General features: G+C 41.0%; 1 protein-coding gene across 8 annotated transcripts in view; it reads left to right on the top strand.

The window, feature by feature from the left end:
- HECTD1 (HECT domain E3 ubiquitin protein ligase 1) overlaps positions 1–20,730 on the top strand; it is a 71,237-nt gene that overhangs the window by 27,030 nt on the left and 23,477 nt on the right. For all 8 annotated transcript variants that reach the window (XM_048484731.1, XM_048484730.1, XM_048484736.1 and 5 more), the window contains 13 exons: positions 101–275; positions 2,571–2,709; positions 3,192–3,362; positions 4,165–4,387; positions 9,644–9,907; positions 10,006–10,082; positions 11,799–11,933; positions 13,662–13,808; positions 16,615–16,709; positions 17,229–17,334; positions 17,910–18,044; positions 18,125–18,264; positions 20,194–20,517. In XM_048484731.1, the coding sequence (XP_048340688.1) occupies positions 101–275; positions 2,571–2,709; positions 3,192–3,362; positions 4,165–4,387; positions 9,644–9,907; positions 10,006–10,082; positions 11,799–11,933; positions 13,662–13,808; positions 16,615–16,709; positions 17,229–17,334; positions 17,910–18,044; positions 18,125–18,264; positions 20,194–20,517 (2,131 nt within the window). The remainder of the gene's footprint in view (positions 1–100; positions 276–2,570; positions 2,710–3,191; positions 3,363–4,164; positions 4,388–9,643; positions 9,908–10,005; positions 10,083–11,798; positions 11,934–13,661; positions 13,809–16,614; positions 16,710–17,228; positions 17,335–17,909; positions 18,045–18,124; positions 18,265–20,193; positions 20,518–20,730) is intronic.

Genomic DNA, 20,730 nt, shown 5'->3' with positions numbered 1-20,730 from the left:
AAAGTGAAAATTTTGTGTATTTCAAGTTTGATTTTTATTATCCAAAAATACTTCAATAAAAGTAAGTGTATTCACTGTAAATACTTGAAACCAATTGCAGGTGACTGGATGTGTCCAGTTAACAAAGGAGACGAAAAGAAAAAGAAAGATTCAAACAAAGATGAGGAAGAATCAAATGAGCCCAAAGGTGATCCAGAAATGGCTCCAATATACTTGAAAAGATTGTTGCCTGTGTTTGCTCAAACATTTCAACAAACTATGCTGCCTTCAATAAGGTAAAGATACTGTCAAGGTTCTGTTAAGTGAGGCATGCCTTTAGAATAGAATAGAATAGAATAGAATCTTTATTGGCCAAGTGTGATTGGACACACAAGGAATTTGTCTCCGGTGCATATGCTCTCAGTGTACATAAAAGAAAAATACATTTGTCAAGAATCATAAGGTACAGCACTTAATGATTGTCATATATGGGATCTAGTAAACAATCAGGAAACAAAATCAGTAGTAATAGAAAACATAAAATGTAAAATCATAAAATAAAAAATAAAATGTCAGCACAGGCGGCTATAGTCATACAGTCACAAGTGGGAGGAGATGGGTAATAGGAATGATGAAAAAAGTAGTGCAGTAATTATATAATAAGTATATAATAAATAGTTTAACATTATCGAGGGAATTATTTGTTTAACAGAGTGATGGCATTCCGGAAAAACTGTTCTTATGTCCTAGTTGTCTTGGTGTGCAGTGCTCATGTAGCGGCGTTTAGAGGAGTAAGAGTTGAAACAGTTTATGTCCAGGATCACGAGGGGTCAGTCAAATATTTTCACAGCCCTTTTTTTGCACCCGATTGCAGTATACAGGTCCTCTCAATGGAAGGCAGGTTAGCAGCAATTGTTTTTTTCTGCAGTTCTGATTATTCTCTAAGAGTCTGGAGTGTCAGTCTTTTGTTGGGTTGCAAGGAACCAAACCACACAGGATTATAGAGAATTGCAGATGATGGAGACTCAATGATTCCTCTGTAGAGAACTGTATCCAATGGCAAAGCTCCTTGGGCAGTTTGGAAAGCTTCCTGAGTTGTTGCGCATGAAAAGAACATTGCTTTGTTGTGCTTTTTTTTTTAATGACATTTTTGATGATAGGTGACCATTTTAGGATCCATGAGATATGATGGAGCCTAGAAATTTAAAGGTCTCTACTGTTGATACTGTGTTGTCTAGTATTGTGAGAGGAGGTAGGATGGGAGGGTTTCTCCTGAAATCTACCACCATTTCTACGGTTTTAAGTGTGTTCAGTTCTAGATTGTTCCAGTGGCACCACGAGGCTAGTTGTTCAACCTCCCGTCTGTATGCGGTTTCATCGTTGTCATCTTTAATGACAACGTTCATCGTTCTCATCTTTAATGAGAAGATTGCTGGTACAACAGAGATTATCTTGGATGGATAATCTAATGTGTGTTTCTAATAATCTAAGCCCTCACCATGCAATGATTTATAATCTATCTCTTGAATTTTTTAATTCCTGACATTCATATGTAGAGGTTATAGAATTAGCACCAGTTGTGCATAACAAAATTTGTGGGATGGGGCCATGGCTGTTGCATGCAGAAGATTTGTTTTCCATCATCTCTATTTAAAGGCTATTATAGCGAATTATGTTGAAGACCTCTTTGTGAGTCCCTGGAGGTCTGGTGCCTGTTGGCCACTAGTGACATTGATGAAACAGGGGCATGGCTAGTGATAAGGCAACTTCATGTGTACGTGTGAATAACAAGACTTTTCAAAAAATATATCCCCCCATCTTTTAAACAAAACACCACATTTAAGTTTTTCTGTTGGTGGTGTTTTTTGTAGTCTGTCTTTTCCACCTCAAAATGTGGTATAACATTAAAGAACGAAGACCCTGATTTCTGATTATCACTGAGTTGTTAAAACATGTGGTATGGTGGAGATTGAAACAGTTTTTGCACAGCTACAGAAAGAGTGCCTTCTGCCTTGGCAGTGCTGCATCACATTTTTTACAGGGCACATGCCTTGTTGATTGTCAGTTTCACTTGCAATGAAAAGGGGGAGGAGTGCTTGAGGCTAAGTATAGCAAGAATTCACATCCAAGATGTACCACCATTAACTTAATTAGAAATTATTATTGACAATATGTGTGTTCTTACTAAATAACAGAAGTAAACATTATTCCTTTCAGGATATAAAGACCTCACTTTGGTCTGCAAATAAATAATTTCAAAAAATACGCAAGCAGAATGAATTGCCAGATGTTTTGTCAATATTCCAAAGAGTAATATTCACTTACTAAATTTCTGCAGGGTCAGTTTTTAAGACCTCTTTTCAGCTCTGCAAAATGACAATCAGAATTCTTTCAATATAAAATAAACATTTTATAATAATTTTTTAAAGCAGAAATACACTGTACAATTTGGGCATAATCAAAATGGTTTTTATGATGATGATAGACTGAAGATGCTGAGTTGTAGTTGAACACATCAGTGAAAAATACTGTTCTTTTCTGAGTGTTCCTGGTTCAGTTTAATAACAAGAATATTTTTCTGTCTTTAAAAGGAAAGCGAGTCTTGCTCTCATCAGAAAAATGATACATTTTTGTTCTGAAGCTTTGCTAAAAGAAGTTTGTGATTCTGATGCTGGTCACAATTTGCCTACAGTTCTAGTGGAGATTACTGCTACAGTTCTAGATCAAGAGGTATTTGTATTTGACTTGTGGCCTCCATTTTTGTGCATGATAAAACTCTTGAAGATACATCACAGTACCTGTTTATCAGACTTGTATATTATTTGAAAATGATGGAACATTGAAATAAGTTTTCCAAGGGTGCAATACACTTCTTATTAGCTTCTGAGTTTGTTCAGATGGATGCTGTCCTTGAGACAAGAGTACTGATGGAAGGGCCTTTTGAATAGGATGTTGCACATATATTTGGCAATGCTGGGGCTAGCTAGGGCTTCCTGTTTGTGTATATTCCTGGTGTAAAAAACTGACTTTTGCTATATAACATGTGAAATAACCTTAAGTGGATTGGGGGGGGGGGTGTTCAAAGAGAGACAATAACATACTTTTTTTTTTGAGGTTTTCAGAATAGTAGGACAGCCAGTGCCTCCTAAGTGTGGAGTGCTTGTCAGAAAATGGATTAGTGCCATCTGTAATTTTCCCCTTTTTCCCCACAGGATGATGATGATGGCCACTTACTAGCCTTGCAGATCATAAGAGATTTGGTTGATAAAGGAGGCGATCTTTTTTTGGATCAGCTTGCTAGGCTTGGTGTGATAAGTAAAGTGTCAACCCTGGCAGGACCATCTTCTGATGATGAGAATGAAGAAGAATCCAAACCAGAGAAAGTCAGTACAGGTTCCTTCCCTGCTTCTCTCCGTTGGCTGTCTGACTTTTTTATGTGAAAAGTGTAATATATCCTGGTAAAGGATTTGCTGATGAGTTTTGTCCTCTAGTGAAGAAACTCCTCTAGTGAAGAAACTCTTCTGCCTGTTTAGCATCAGTAAAACATACTTAATGGGGATATGAGAACTATGTAAATAAAACTACAGCCAATATCCAAAGGCCATCTTACTTTGAAAAACTTACATATACTATGCTGTAGTTGTCAAAAGTGTGAAACTGATAACAAGTAGGGGGGTGAATGACCCATCAAACCAGTTCTGATTTATATTTGAGAATACTGTAGTCCTAAGCAACCCATAATCTGCACATTCAGTGCTTCTTTGATTAACTAATCTTCCATTTATCATTGAAATAATAGTGCATGAACACTCACCTTTCCAGAACAAACGAATCAGTCTCCAGTGCATGCTTTTCCCCCTCAGTTTTTAGTATTATCATCTATCATAGTAACTCTAAACACATGGTGCCAATATTATGGAATTCTGTCCCCAGAGAGATTCATCTGTCCCCTTCTACTATTGTTCTTTTGTTTACCACCTTGGGCAAGAAGTTAGGTGGAAAGCCAGCTTAAAACATTTTAAGTAAGAAGTAGTGACATCCTTTTTTAAAGTTAGACATATTGTCTACTGAAATTCTGAGGCTATATACAAGAATATATAACTCATGAATATGCTTGTGGGGTTTCTTTCAGCAGCTTAATTTGCATACACATGGAATTGCTCATTGGGTCTTTCTTGGTTACAGGAAGATGAACCTCAGGAGGATGCTAAAGAGTTACAGCAGGGCAAGCCGTATCACTGGAGGGACTGGTCAATCATTAGAGGAAGAGACTGCTTGTATATTTGGAGCGATGCTGCCGCTTTGGAACTCTCTAATGGTAGCAATGGATGGTTCAGGTTTATCTTGGATGGGAAGCTGGCCACAATGTATTCCAGTGGGAGTCCTGAAGGAGGGTCTGACAGTTCAGGTACAATCCAGTTCTCCGCTAATATTTAAGGACATTGTAATATTACGTACATAAATACATATTGTTTGATTTTGAGATGTTCTGTTTTTGCTTCACTAGGAATTGCTTCACTAAATAGTAAAGGATGTAAACAGGTGGAAGGTGGTCAGTTGATTGTGATGATTTTGCCAACTAGCATGTGACAGTAACCTTTCTTAGTAACTGTGTTCAGTGAACATCTGAGCTTCATATTGTAGTCATTTTCTTCTATACATACTAATATATTTCAAACAACAATTAAAGTCAATGTGCAGTGGTAATTCACTGCATTCCAGGTGTAGCAAATTGGAATGATGTTTTTTGGTGGCTTGCTTCTAGTTAGCAGAATGAAGTTGCATGTTGGTGTGTGTGTGTGAACAGTGCTGCAAAGTTACTCCTTAGAATTAAGGCCTCGGCAAGAGGCCTTCAGCTAGAAGAATGTTATGTTATATTGAGCTATTGGTAGATTGAAGCATAGTGAATACTGCTTGCTTTTTCACCTTTTCCAATGTTTAATTTTTTCATTAGTGCAACAACTAATATTTGCAAAATAGCTAATAAAAAAATCTAGCAAGTGTGTAATAAACCATAGGATTGCTGTATCTCTTTTGGATAGTTGCTTTGATATACTTTATGATTCAAATTCTCAGGAAATGGTTTTGTCTAGCAAAGCCTGCACTATATGGCTTAGTTCCAAAAGCTTTTCAGTCCAGCAGTTCTTAAATTAGAAATTGGTCAGTAGGAAAAATTATTTTCTCAGTGTTTATCAGTTTGTCCTATTTGCATTGGTGAAGCCGTTGAAGTGGATAACTTATACTAATACCACTTGTGGTGACAAAACAATTGGCAGCTTGGAGGTCCTAAAACTTTTTGACATTTCAGAGGATCATATTAATTATACAAATATTACTGTTGATATAGTAAACCTACGTGAGGTTGTGGGGTATAGGCACCCTAGAAAAATGACAGAGGAGTAAGATGGAAATAGCTGTCAGACAGGCAAGATCCAGCTGGCTGGTGCACAGTTGTAAAGCTTATGTAGCCCTGTGAGGTCAAGGAAATTGGGGTCCCAACAGGGGAGTAACCTCAGAATCTGCAAATAGTGTCATAGGCCTGGATCTGCTGCCCTCTGTAGGGTTAGCAGAGCCTCCAGAGGTTCTCAGGCCATGCATCAAAGATCTGGGCAGAGGCTGTGGCTTTTATATTGCATAAATATCATTCTTGAGCTAAGTTAGCATTGAACAGAAGTGGAAGAAGTGTGCTGGTCAAGCTTCTATCCGCTAAGGAGCATTCATATCCTGTTTTCCGTCAAGTTTTCATACAAACCACTTGTATTGAAGCAGCGATAATTATTTGAAGGCAACCTGAATTGTTCTTTTAGAAAAAATCCCAGATCTACAGGAGCATAATAGTAATAGAGGGGGTTGTCCCAGGATGTCACGAAGGGATCATAGTAACATACTGCTGTAAGCAATTACTGCAAAACTGTATTGTGTTCAGGTTTTAATATTTCACAGTGGGGAAAGAAATATCTTCAGTTTCATGTAGCCCTGAATTTTGTTAATCAGATCATGTAGTCTGACATGCACGAGACACAGTAAACAGCAAAAGGCTTATTCAACTGAGCAGTGTGCACTTGAACAAAAGCAAAGAATGCAGCTGTCAACTAAATCAACCTGGTGTGTTGATGTGTGTCTGACAGTCTCTATTCAATTATTTTTTGCATGCAAGACTACTGCCAGGGTCTCAACTTGTCTCAGTCTATATTGAGGCAGCTAGTATTGTTGTGGCTCTGTGCAGGTACTGTATATGCAGTACTGAATTTCTTCAGTCTCAGTAGTTTGAAAAAACGCCACAGTTGTTATGGAGATTGTGGCAACTGCATATGTACATCACACGTTGGACGCACTGACACATACAAACATTGCTTTCATTCAAGTCCAGCTGGAAGCTAGATGGCAACCCCTGAGGTGATAGTACAGGACTGGCATTTTATGTCTCAATCTACCCTGACAGTTGGGGGCTTCTGTGTAGTTTTATGCTACAATTTAGTGATTTTTACAATGTGTAATGTAACTACTTTGTTTCTGTTCAAAGAAAACTGATATTTGAAATGCACAGTAGTATTAAATACCCCAAAATATATCATTTTAAAAGCCAAACCCTTTTGTGCTCCTAGCCAGCATTGGGTGGATTACTCCTTTCCTACACCCAATGCCTCCCCTGACCCCTGGAGGCTGCAGGATGTCACATACCCCTTCCCCCACCACTGCCACTTGACCTTGCCACTGGTATGTGGCCAGACTGGGCGACAACTTTCTGCCAGGTTCTGAACCCCTTCCTTGTCGATACCTCCATCTTTGGTTCGCTGTGGACTGTCTTTAATCTGAGACTGCGGTCCCCAACAAGAACCAGGGTGGCCAAAGTTTGGAACTTTCACCAACAACGAATATTCTGGTTCTGCATTGTACATGGATCATCCACAGACAGATGGGGCATTGTCTCAGTTGCAACACCACTGGACAGCAGAACCAACCAGGGAAGGAAGGAAGCTTCTGAAGGGTGCTCTCTGCCTGTCAACCATGCAGGCCCCTGGCTTTCTGCACCTGGGAGTCCCCACTCCAAGCTCAGAAACAGCTGAGCTCCTATATGGCCGTTCCTGTGACATTGACTGTTGTCCCCATGGGCATGGCCTTCCATTGGAAGGGTGGCCACCAACTTCCTAGTGGCCTCTGGCAGTCTGATGCAGAGCTCCCATAGTTCCAGCAGTGCCATGACAGTTACCACACCCAGAATGGCTGATGCATCCCACATGGAAATATCTGTGGCGGCTGCTAGGAGAGGGAAGCACAGGCCAAGAGGGGACGAGATTATTTGAATGGTGACCCAGAGTCCTGAGAAGGTGGTTGGCTACTGTTGCAAGTGATCTCCAGACAATGGATATGAAGTCCCCTTGTGAGGATAACCACTATGGTAGATCAGCTTGGCAGCATGTGACCCCATTGAGGTATACCCACCCACCTACACTCTCTTCAGGTTTCAGCCCCACAGTCCCTAGGTGTTCCCAACTCATGGGGGAGGACTTTCAACCTTATCTTGGAGCATTCCAAAGGGGGAATGAACTCAGCTGGCAGCCTGCAGCGCCTTGTGTTGGTGGTGGGCTGTTAGTGTTCTACCCCATCCACCTGCCTGCCCTTCCACTTTTACAGAGATTCACACAAACTTGTCAAAGGCAGTGGAAGTTTATTGTTCAGGAGGAGACCTGGAAAGATGTTCCCCCTACCCCTTATCAGGTCTGCTGGTAGCTCACATTGCGCTAACATCTGCAAGGGATTTTCAGATGGGCAGATTTGCAACAGGTGAGTTGTATGACAGGGCCACATTGCAGGTGTAGGAAATAGTTGCCATCCACATCCAACCACTCACCTGTTGGATGGCTCCCCCACTTCAGCCAGTTGAGAACATAACAGCATGCGTAGCTGCAGCAGGGTACCTAGAGTATCCTGTTGGGTCCATGAGCTGGGGGCCCTCTGGGATATTGTACCAGTTCAGTTGGGTGCCTTTGGGGATGGGGTCTACGACATTGATGCCACAAGCCTCATCTCCTCTGGCCTCGCTGTAGGTACAAGCCCTCATGCCTGGTATTGCTGTCAGTGGCAATGCATTGGTGGTTCCTGTTTGCCGTCCTCTCAAGGGTGTGTGCGCGCTCTTCTGGAAGTTGTGTGGGGTAACACTTGTGGGTGTTAGGCAGCTGTTGTTCCCCCAATTGCTTCCTTTATTTCCATTGGGTAATAAATGGATTTATTTGCTGCAGAGGATCAGAGATGGATGCATATCCATCATCCCTCACTTCTGCCCAACCACCAGATTGCACCCCTTGTTTGCAGGGACAGAGGCATATTGCATGTTGGCTTCACGGTTGTTGCTGCCACGTAGTACTCCTGAACTCTGGAGCCACTTAACCTGCAAGGGTTCCCAACCGTGGGTGGGTGGGTAGGTAGGTAGGTAGGTAGGTAGGTAGGTAGGTAGGTAGGTAGGTAGGTAGGTAGGTAGGTAGGTAGGTAGGTAGGTAGGTGAAAAAGTGGTTCCAGGGTTACCTTGGCCAGCTTACTTGTAACGGCGCAGCTGCCCTGTTGGTTCCAAGCTATGCAGCTGTTGTACCTGAGGTGGAGCTTGGGTGGGAGGCTCACCCAGGGAGTGTGTGGTCTTTACTCTCCCAGGTTGTTTTTGTTCAGAGTGGGAGCCCTGTTTCCCAAAATTCTCTGCTTGTGGTATGTCTGCAACCAGGAGTGCTTGTCCACTCGCTCCAAGTCCCCATGACAGTGTGCTGTGCTGCACACCCTATCTTATGAGGTTTGGCAGCTTCTGGCAGGAATTTTTAAAGCTGTCCAGCCATTTGGTTACTTGGGAGGGGACTTGGCCAGCATTAGAGGATTTCCATTGGCCCTGGGGCTAGTTGGCATCCTAAGCGCTTCGGCACTTTGTGGGCAGGGCTGTGCTGTGTTGATGAGAGAGGAAATTTGAAAATTATTAATGTGGAGTCTTATGGGCTGTGCCATGGTTTTTGCAGGCATAACTTTGTGCCTGACAGGGTGGGTGTTCCTGGCCTGAAAGTACTTAGGGAGTTGACTAATGTTAGCCCTGCTGTGAGCCCACCCCTTTTGGCACCAACACAAGTCCACAGTTATGCCAGCTCTTCAGTATTGTGCTCCTGTGTTGTTCCCAGGAGCTGGCATAAATACCGCTTATGCTGATGCAAGTGACATTTTCTCCTCCATAGCATTTTCTGCCCCCACCCCCACCCCGCCTGTGGAATGTGCTGTAAAACTGCAATTTTAGATATTCCTTGTGGGTTTACCAACTGACCTGTAAGGCTATCTAGATTTCCATTCTCCCACATAGCCCCTTTTCCTTTTCTAAACGTGGATAGGCCATTCTTCCTTAAACCTTGACAGCTTTTCTGTGGATATTTTATTTCTTCTAACAGTTATTCATCATTTATATAATTTAATACATACATATGCATATTTAGATTTATTTAGTAAACTTACTAATCACAACTTCCCAATTTCCCAGTAGTAATGTTTCACTTACTGGTATAATGGACTAATGTTTAATTTATCCTGAGAACTTGAATCCCAACTTAAATTTGCATTGAATGCACTTATTAAACATATTACTTTATGAAACTAAGCTGTTACTTCAAAAATTAATTCTAATTGCCTTTCTTTTTAACAGAAAGTCGAAGTGAATTTTTAGAGAAGTTGCAACGAGCTCGAAGCCAAGTCAAAGCGTCCACAACAAGTCAACCAATTTTATCAGCCCCGGGGCCTGCTAAACTTACTGTGGGGAATTGGTCTCTCACCTGTCTGAAGGACGGAGAAATTGCTATTCACAATTCAGATGGTCAGCAAGCCACAATTTTAAAAGAAGATCTGCCAGGTTTTGTTTTTGAGTCCAATAGAGGAACTAAACATTCATTCACTGCTGAAACATCTTTGGGTAAGTGTGTAAATACATATAATAAAATGGCAAGTGCAGTTGTATACGCACAACGTTCTGGCAAAAAGATACCCTGACCTCTGGATATTGCTTTGTAGGATCAGAATTTGTGACTGGTTGGACTGGCAAAAGAGGCAGGAAGCTAAAATCCAAGTTGGAGAAAACCAAACAAAAAGTTTGTATATTCGTTGTAAACTTTTTATTGAGGAAATGACTTTGCTTACTTGTGCTTATCTGTTAATTTGAAGATGTACTTCAGGTACTAAACTTGTCTGTGTATGAAAACTAGAACATTTATTTGAAAAAAAGAAAGAAATGGAAATCTTTGTGGTATCATGATTTCTTGAATAATATAAAAGTAAATAAGAGGAGCCCTAGGAGAGGAATCTCTGGAAGCTAGATTCTGTATTCCTTATCATTCTTATCCATGGAATCGACCATCTTTGTATGCAGAAATTAAATAGCTTTTTAATAGTCCACAGCTGCCAACATGTAGTTGTGAAAGTTATTTTGGTATGTTGATTGTCACCTTAATCTTTGCGACTAAGTCTGTCTTCCGCCTCACAAATCTGCTGTTTTCCTGATTGCATCAAGCAGGTTCTTATTTGTCACAGGTATTTGGGTCATTTGCTGCTTAGAGATATTCCATGGTTCCCACTCTTCTTCCCTTTTGTCACTTTATTGACATGACATATGTATCCAAGGATGCATCAACAACTCATTGGAAGTTGCACTCTCAATGTGCTGTAGATATTCTTCATAACTAGATTACCCTGTGTGGCAAACCAGTCTATTTGCAAGTGATTTCCAATAATAGTACAGTTTTCAGAGATGTGTGGATACATCCATTGTGTGGGTAGAATTGCCTTGAACTCTCTGACTTCTTGGTGAATTCTGTGTTTAACTTGAAGTTTTGTTTATGAAAGCAGATACTTTGTCTATAACTTAAGCTCACAGTGCCCTCAAATACTGTATTTTGAAATAAGCTTAAGTTCAATTTGCACAGTTCTTCTGAGAGAAACTCAGACACAGCTGTAGCTCATCCTTCCCCTCTGGAAGTCCCTTAAGCCCTTTCCTTTTGCTTCTTTACTACGTAATGTGAAGCCCACAGATTTTGGGTAGCTGGCATACTTGCACAGATTGAGCCCTCTGAATTGAATTCATCTAGACTGGATTGTGAAATGGGCCTAGTTTCAACTATATTACCCCTGTTACTCCACATTGAGGAAATCACCTGATGGATGCCATCTGATTTTTTTCTGGTTGGATTTGCGCCACGTATCTGGCTAGACATACAGCATTTTATTGACACATTACATCCTTGTTCAGTAGATGGCCTCAGTTCTTCTGTGGAGCTTCCCTGTGGCTCAGATAAAACAGAAGTTATATCCAGAATTATGGGAATCAACTATTAACCTTTAAACAGGGCTCAGTATGGTAGAGTCCATATTTTGCATGCATCAATTTTCAGATTTAATCCCTTGCAATCCCCCATTAAAAAAAAAGTCAGGTACCCGATTGAGAAGAAACCTCAGTCCAAGAAATTAGTGAGCTGATGCCAGTCAAAGTAGACATTACTAGACTTAATGGCCCAAATAACTGGTATAAACTAGCTTCAATCACCATCCTACTCAGTTAGAGTCTGCATGGGAACTCCATACAAACAGGCAGGCAAGTACAAATATTTCAGTTTTAATGGTTGAGATATTTTTGCCCTGTGGTAGTTAGAGTTGGGAATATTGTTGTGCCAGCATTGGTGTGGTGCAGACATATTACATTAATCTGGGATTAGAATTTGTAAACCCCGGAAAAATATTTTATTGGATTTTGAAATGAATTACTGTGATATATACATGCAATTTAATTGTGACTTTGCAACTGACATTGGCAGGTACGAACGATGGCTAGAGACCTATATGATGACCACTTTAAAGCTGTCGAAAGTATGCCTAGAGGTGTAGTTGTGACACTGAGGAACATCGCTACTCAGTTAGAGTCTGCATGGGAACTCCATACAAACAGGCAGGCAAGTACAAATATTTCAGTTTTAATGGTTGAGATATTTTTGCCCTGTGGTAGTTAGAGTTGGGAATGTTGTTGTGCCAGCATTGGTGTGGTGCAGACATATGCAAGATCATCCTTCTCCTGGCTTTATTTGCAAATTATTTCATGAAGAATTCATATTGGAGGATACTTATATCTGGTGACTGGAGCTGTGAACAAGCAAGACAGTTCTTTCTACAAACCTGAAAAATGCCCCAGTTTTGCAGAGAAATCCGAAATCTAAAATTTAAATTTAAAAATGAGGCTTTACCAATTGGAATTAAAGATGAGGATTTAACAAAGGATTTAACCGACAGAATCTCTCAGGGTTAGGCAACTATCGCATTCCAGACTAGGCTTCAGTGAGTAAAAGGTAGGGCAGGGGGCTGGGCCCTTTCCACAGCTGTTTTGACCTTTGAGGGAGGACTCAGTAGGGCCATTCCTGGCTAGGGTTGCTAGTTTCCGGCTGGGATATGTGATGGAACCTGATGAGGGCAGGATCTGGCAAGGGAAGAGACCTCAGCTGGATATAAGGCAAGTGCAGCTTCCAAAGCAATTGTTTTCTCCAAGGGACAGATCTCTGTCACCTGGACTTCAGTTGTAATTCTGGGAGATCTGCAGGCCCCACCTTGAAGTTGGCAACCCAGTGTCTGGAAGCATCCTGTGTGACTCAGCAAAGTAGTTGCTTGCTGCTGTTCAATAACAGCCACCCTGTGAAAGCCTATGTGGTGTAGCAGTTAGAGCTTCAGAGTAGGGTCTGGGGGGGAGGGGTGTTGAGTGCCATTAAGTCGCTTCTGATGCATAGCAATCCTATGAACTAATGTCCTCCAATATTATGTCCTATTGATCCCCATCTTCCTGTGGAAGCTCACTGGTTGATTTTAGGTTAGTTGACCTCACAGGCTTGTTGTGAGGATTAAAAAGGTGGACAGGAAGATAATGTAAGCTGCTTTGGTTCCCACTGTGGCAAAAGGTGGGATATAAATGAAGTAAACAGCAAACAGGCAGAAAAAAAGGTAGATTGGTGAATGGCTGAGAAGGAGGCAGGGTACAGTGAGAGGATATTGCCCCCCCCCCCCCCATCAGTGCTAGGATTGGTGTGAAATCCATCACAAGACTTTCAAGTGTAAATTCTCTATGTAAAAAAAGGAAAGAGCTGAGGTAAAATGGTGTGAACCCTATCATCAAATCTTCCAAATGTAAATTCTCTGTTCAGTTGGCTAGAACAGAATTAGCATTGCTGAAGTATCCTAATTTTAAAAGCCTGCCCGGGGAGGAGGGGGAGGGGTTTCAGGAAAGGAAAGAAGAAATAGTGGGTGCTGGGGAAATGTGGTGGGCCCCCCCCCCCCCCCGTCCTTGTGGATTTCCACTTGTTTATACTAAGATCTGCAAACTACAGAAGGGGGAAATGTTGCCAAGAGAAGTCAGTTTATAAGCCAGTACCTGTCAAAAAGTAATCATCTTGTAGAAGCAGACCGCTCCCAACCGTTGGTTGATAGAATGAGATTAACATAAAACCATACATAATACAGGGACAAGCAGGATGGAGAAGGATAAACCACCGCCTTCTCATCTCTAGTAGTTGGGCCACTGAACTAGGCCATCGTGCAATATATCAGAGAGAAGAATGTTATGGTAATATTTTGCAGTTTGCCTGTTTTGTACTGTAAGAATTGAAATGAATATCAGCATTGTTATTTGATTCTTTCAGTTCATTGAAGGAGAGAACACTTGGCGAGATTTAATGAAGACTGCTCTGGAGAATTTAATTGTCCTACTGAAGGATGAAAATACTATTTCGCCATATGAAATGTGCAGTAGCGGCTTGGTGCAAGCTCTTCTTATTGTTCTGAACAATGTAAGTTTATTGCTTAAGAATCTAGCTTACTTAAGAGATGTAGTGTTTTCATAAATAATGTACTCCAAGTAATCTGTAACAGATATGTGTTTAAGCACAAGGAACTACAGATTTCAGCTTGGTTAATTTTGGCCACTATTATCTCTGACAAGCACGAAAGCTTGGGGGAAAGGTGTGTTCTTTTCTTATTTGTGATGAGACAATGAGAAGATAAACAGTGGGAAGGACTTGTGTTACTTGAAAGAACAAGAGCTGCCTCCTAGCTTCATCAAGCCATAGCACAAATAATGAGAATGTCAGAAAAGGGACCTGTTTGTTTATCACAAAAAGTGAAGAAAAGTGAACTACTGGAAGGCAGTTTCAAGCATGCATTTGGTGCTATTCATCTCCCCTCTGTCCCTTACCAAACAGTGCAATCCTAAAGAGTCTAAATCCATTGAAATGAAGGGCTTATGCTGGGCTAACTGTTTTTAGCATTGTACTGTTAATCTCCCTCAGCCCACATGCACTGGCAGAGAACAAGCAAAAAATTGGTGAGATGCCTTAGGAAGCCAAATTAAGTGACCAACGGAGCTTTTGTTGTTCAATTAGAGGCTGCTAGGATTTTTTTTCTAATGGTACAACTGAATGTGACTGACGCCGCAGAACCTAAGCAGTTCGATTTCCTGATCTTGGGTCGATTCCGCACAACCTAATAATATCGGGCTACATTCAGTATTTAAAATATCGGGTCTATTTTATCCTGGTTTCTCCCTTCGCATGGGTGCCCGTTTCTGAGGAACTGAGTTAAGACCGGGAGGAAATACTTCGATTTCTTTCGCACAAGCCTTGCTTCTTTTGTTTTTACAACGCAGATGCAGCATGCGTGCTCGAACAACCGAGGTATGCTGCATTCTGATTGGCTCTTCCCCCCGCCCCCAAAGACAATGCTTCTGACTAGTGGATCCACCGCAGCCGCAGGAAAACCAAGCAGGACACGCACACACCCCTTTTCTCTAGTTTTGGAAAGGAGCCAGTGCAGTGAGCAACACAGCAAGCACATTGTGCTATACAAAGTAAAAACATTTGACCTGTACTGGTCAGAGCACTTTCCACATTTAAAGGTGTGCAAGAAACCACAGCACAAGACACTCATCCCCCCTCCCCTGATATACCCCAAATAACATTTGACTGGTCTTTGATACTGTCATGAGGTGAGAGCATCCTGCCAGGCAGGCACTTCCCTCCCCCCAGGACCCCATTGGGAATGTGAGCCCAGAGCTGCAGGACTGGCCTGGCCGGGCTGCGGCTCGACCAGCAAGCGATGCTTGGTGAGAGAACGAGCTGAAACGGGGTGAACGCTCGTGCTTTCTCGCATGGGCTCACTTGCCTGGCTCCTAGAAGAGCTGTCAAAGGGCAGAAAGCTTGCTTGAGGAACGGTTCAGAAAGGGCGGGCTGCAACTTGGCAGAAATGAAACTGACTTGATGTAAGATGAGGAGATCAGGCGGCAGTGTGAGAAAAATAAATCAGTTTTGTTCCCGTGACGCTTGCACAGAAGGGGATTCAACGCAGGATTTTGGAAAAAGATCACGATTTTAGCAGTTTTTGAAAAACCCAGGATGAGGGGAATATCGCGGGACAAACCTGCTTTAGGATCAGGAACCGTGTCAACTTTTTGGGATATTTGGAATTGACTTTGATGATTGAGAATGGACATGATTTTTGCACCCTCCCCCCAAAGATTTTGGGAAGAATTTTTCTGTTCCTCATGGCTTCTGTGCAAAATAATAATAATAAAGCACTTCCTTCTGTTTCTCTATGTCAGAACTTTGTTAGATGCATACTTTCTTCTCTCTTCTATTTTTTTCCTTGGTCAAATGTGTGGGCAGGCAGATCCTGGGAACTTTCAGGTAAGGTCATAGTATGTCATCTTGAGAACTTGGTCATAGTGATCTGGGGGCAAGTACCTCTGATTTTTGTGGGACTTACTATTAAGGAGCTGACAGACCAAACAATGAATTACCCAAATTACATGGATTCTTTCAGGTGGGTAGCCATGTTGATCTGCAATAGAAGAGCAAGATTCAGTTCCAGTAGCACCTTAGAGATTAATAAGTTTTTTGGGGTATAAGCTTTTGAAAGTCAAAGCTCCCTTTATCAGATACCAGAACTTGAATCTTGCTACCTCAAATTATGGAGAAATTGAGGGGAAAAATGAGATGCCTAAATTATGATGATGTTACAACCTCCTGAGATGTGTATAATTTTAATCTTACCTTTTATTAATTGACAATCACACTATACAATTTGATAGATTCCTTTCTGTTCTCTCCCTTATGTTTGGAAAGTTTGGCATCAGTTTTTGCTATGTGTTCTGTGATAGAATTAGTTGTCACAGCTAGCTGCTATCAAATCCAAACATAGTTTGGTGATACCTGTGCTGGTACACCATGACTACCTTGTAACAGTAGTGGACTTCAAGTGACAATCCTTCATGCCTGGCACAGGAGTGTTCAACCATTTGTTCTTTTGTGCAGCTCTACTGCTTTATCTCAGAACATTTTTGCACTTGTCTCTTGGGAATGAACAAGTTGAAAGCCCTTAGAGGTGGCAGACCCATCATGGAAGCAAATCTAGCTTGATAGTGACTTGCAGGGGGAGGTTACAAAGGATTTTTGTGGAGCAGTTCTGCACTCTGCTGTTTATGCGTCTTGGAACTGAGGTGCTGAGTTGCACCCATCTGCAATGATATATTAAAATACTCATTAATGGTTTCAGCCTTTCTTTTTTACTATAGTCAAATGATGTTCTCTTTTTCTTTCATAGAATGTGGATTTTGATATAAAGCAAGATTGTAGTCAACTGGTAGAAAGAATAAATGTTTTTAAAACTGCTTTCAGTGAAAATGAAGATGACGAAAGGTAAGTTTTATGGTTGTAGAACATATGAAATTATTCTGTTTATGCTTTCTTTTTTGCCATTTGTAAAAGAACCAAGACTAGTCTTTGCTTTTATTATGTTTTTATGTCTTACTTTTCCCAAGGAGTTCAGGGTAGTCTTCATGGCTCTCCTCTCCTTCATTTTGTGGTGCAGGTTGGGCTAAAACAAAGTGACTAGTCCAACATACCCAATGAGAATAGTAGCTGAGTAGAGGTTTTGAACTGTAGTCTCCTAAATCTTTGATGATATACTCTTACTTTAGAATTTATTCATTTTGAGAAAGGGAAAGGAAACCATAAGTAACTTGTATTGTGACAGAGTTTCATTTCTTGTAGTGTACCCAAAGATGCATTCTGTAAATTAACATAAAAAGCTTTGGAAATTCATTTGCAATTTTGAAAAGGTTGTTGGGGTTGGAAGTCCAAGACTAATTTACATTCATTTGTCAAAGTGCCTCATTTTACAGAAATCATGTAATGTGTGCTTCCTCTGTTCCACAGTCGTCCAGCAGTTGCGTTGATTCGAAAATTGATAGCAGTGTTAGAATCTATTGAACGTCTACCTCTACACCTGTATGATACACCAGGATCAACTTATAATTTGCAGGTAACTTTCTAGTGCTATGAAAATCTGCTATTTTTTAAATCAAAAGATTACAAAAGAAAAATGTCTGCAGAGGCTTTCTCTGAAAAAAAAGTGTGCTTTTCAAGAGTCCCTGGGTCAACTGGCCATACATTTGTTCTTTGTCAAATGTAGAATCTTTTGAACAGTACCTCCTAAAAACTGTGAGCAAAATTCTCCATCTGCTATGCTGAATGAAATATGTCATCTTCTGTGATGAATTTCTGTCGTCTTTTTCTTTCGTTAGGACAGGCGAGCATGAATTTATGTTCGTGATAAACTGGTGGGGGTACACTTAGTGTTTTCTACCACAGATAAAACGGCATGCATTAATTTTAAAGATGTAAAAAGGAATATGGTTTTTAAATTATGCCCCGTAGTTTTGCTCAGTTTACTTTTCACAGTTGCTCTAATGTGCACAAAATGTTGTACATGTTTAGATTTTTATTATACGACAAACATTATTAGCTGGTACTCTGATATGGGGGACGGAAGGGACAGAATTTTTTTTTTCTGTCTAAACGAGGATTCTGCAATCAAATTTGTTACATTGGCTTTAGATACTAACAAGAAGGCTGCGGTTTCGCTTGGAGCGTGCTTCTGGGGAGACAGCTTTGATTGACCGGACAGGCCGAATGTTGAAAATGGAGCCTTTGGCAACTGTAGAATCTTTAGAACAGTACCTCCTAAAAATGGTAAGCAACCTGCCACATACCCTGTTGAAAGACATATCTATTATTCTGTGATACATTTCTGTTGCCTTTTTCTTTGTTAGGTTGCAAAGCAGTGGTATGACTTTGACAGAGCATCATTTGTTTTTGTAAGAAAACTACGTGAGGGGCAGACATTTATTTTCAGACATCAGCATGATTTTGATGAAAATGGAATTATTTACTGGATTGGAACAAATGCTAAGTAAGATACTGTTAAATTCTGTTTTGCATAGTGCTAAAATATTTTTATACGTAGAGAGGTTGCATTTAGGCTCCAGTAGTTTGGTTCATATGTCATGCAAGATTAAGATTTTACTGTTTAAATTAGTGGCTTTCCCTTCAATTTTCTCCCTTTATCTTTTGGGGCAAATCATGAGGTTGCATCTTGACTACATATTTGACTGAGCATGACATGCTCCATTGACACAGGGTGTTTTCTGTGTGGGAGTACACAGGCCATAGTTGGCTGTTAAAATGACATTGAACAAATAATGCCAGGATTGGTTGTAACAGCATCCTCTGGTTTGTTGCAAAAGAAGAAGGGAATCCAATCGATGAGAGAGTAGATAAGCCTGAGGTTCAGGCAAAAACATCCATTGATGGTTGTGCAGTGACCAGTGATCTGATTTCCTTTTCTCCCTGTTTTTTTTTAAAAAGTAAGGGATTTTCAATTGGTTTCCATAACTTTTAGATACTGCCTTAGATCCTAATAGCCAAATTTGGATGCCGCGTGGGGTGGGGGTGTCCATTTGTGAAAGTTGCGCTAACATTCACCAGCGGATTTGCCTTTCCCGAGGTACTTACCGCAACTGAAGGGAAATATTCTAGCTGGCAGCAGTTGTGCCCCCCCCCCCCCCCGATGCACAGACCGAGCGCTGCAACAGTGTTCCTGTATTGTTCCTGACCCCACTGCCATAGTTGGGACATCCTGGAGGTGTAGTGAGGGTGTTCCACCCCAGCTTTGTAGCCATTTACACCACAGCTCCAACACACCACTGTTTTGAGTGGCATAAGTCATGTATCCCTATGGAAGGCTGAATGCGTTGGGGCAGGGCAGCAACAACACCATTCCTCCCCTCTTGGGGGTCTGGATTGGGCTGTTACTGTCCTAACCTTCTAGCAATGGAATGTGGGTGGGGGAATAATTTTATTTAATTTTCCCCTTTCTACTGCGGAACACTTCCCTGTGCTTCTCTGCAAGGCATCTACTGCCCCACTCCAAGAAAATGTCAAAGGTGATAACAGATAGCAGCAGGAGGGAGGAGTTTCCCCCAGCATAGCCATAGTAACTTCGGTGTGTTTTTTTAAGCTTTATAAACACAGGGTGTATTGGCTGGCGTGTTCATTTTTATGTGGAAACAACAAAAATAGAAATAATACTATACCAAGGCTTCACAAATTGCTGAACATGCAGATTTAATGTGAAAAGTGCACAAACAATATCATATAAACGCAAACTAGACTTCAGAATGTCATCATGGAATCCACACGTCACTAATGCACGTTCAGGATTAATCCAAAAATCCAAAGATGGGATGACCTCCCCGGTATTACCCGTTTTATGGTTGGCTTTTCCAACTTCATTAGCAGTTTAGTAGATCTTGCCCATGAGCCTTGGAGTCTCTGTCTCATCATCTGTCCTAAAAGGCTGTTATGTTCCGTGTTGAGACTCTAGGATGTGACATCTTCCATTGGGTGAGTCATTCTGTGCTTTGAAGCTAAACCTCCTGTGCTTCGAAGCTAATTGTGCACTTTTGGTGAATTCATGGTGACATTTCTGGCTTTTTGTTCTGTGTTTATATTCTATAGTTTGTGCACTCTTTGTATTAAATCTGCACGTTCAGCAATTTGTGTAGCCTTGGATAGTATTGTTTCTATTTTCCATGTTGCATACTATGCCTTATTTGTTTGATTGTACTCATTTTTATGACCACACTTGGATTAAGACAGGGTAGAAATGGAACAAACAAATATGTAAGGATGTGTTATAGTTTTAGGTGGCATTTATAGAATGATCTGAACCATGTAGAAATCAGGTTGTTTTCAATTTCTTTTCGAAGCTAAATTTGTATAGGTTATTTCAAAACTTGTTTTCTTGTGTAGGAATGATTATTTGTTCTTTGTATTGCAGAACAGCATATGAGTGGGTAAATCCAGCTGCCTATGGGTTAGTAGTAGTTACATCTTCAGAAGGAAGGAATCTGCCTTACGGTCGGTTAGAAGACATCCTGAGCCGCGACAGTTCAGCTCTAAATTGTCATACTAATGATGATAAAAATGCATGGTTTGCTATAGACCTTGGTCTTTGGGTAGTACCATCAGCTTACACGTTGCGCCATGCTCGTGGGTATGGAAGATCTGCACTCAGAAATTGGGTTTTTCAGGTGTCTAAAGATGGACAGAACTGGACTACTCTCTACACTCACGTTGATGATTGTAGTCTCAATGAACCAGGGTATGTTGTGTTGAATGTCTGCTTCTCCTGTGGTAGCTTCATTAAAATGCTTTGTGTTTTCTGAATGATTGTTTACTGTTCAGTCTGCACAGGTGTTTTTCTGTAAACCTTTCTATGATACAGAATTCTGAATCTGTAGAAGTCATGGTGTACTGACTGTTTCCATCATTGCCTTCAAGATCCAGTTTGCCAACAGTAAAGGCTCCACAAGAA

The sequence above is a fragment of the Sphaerodactylus townsendi genome, linkage group LG02 (assembly GCF_021028975.2).
Source record: "Sphaerodactylus townsendi isolate TG3544 linkage group LG02, MPM_Stown_v2.3, whole genome shotgun sequence".
NCBI lineage: Eukaryota > Metazoa > Chordata > Lepidosauria > Squamata > Sphaerodactylidae > Sphaerodactylus > Sphaerodactylus townsendi.
This window is presented reverse-complemented; position numbering and strand designations above follow the sequence as displayed.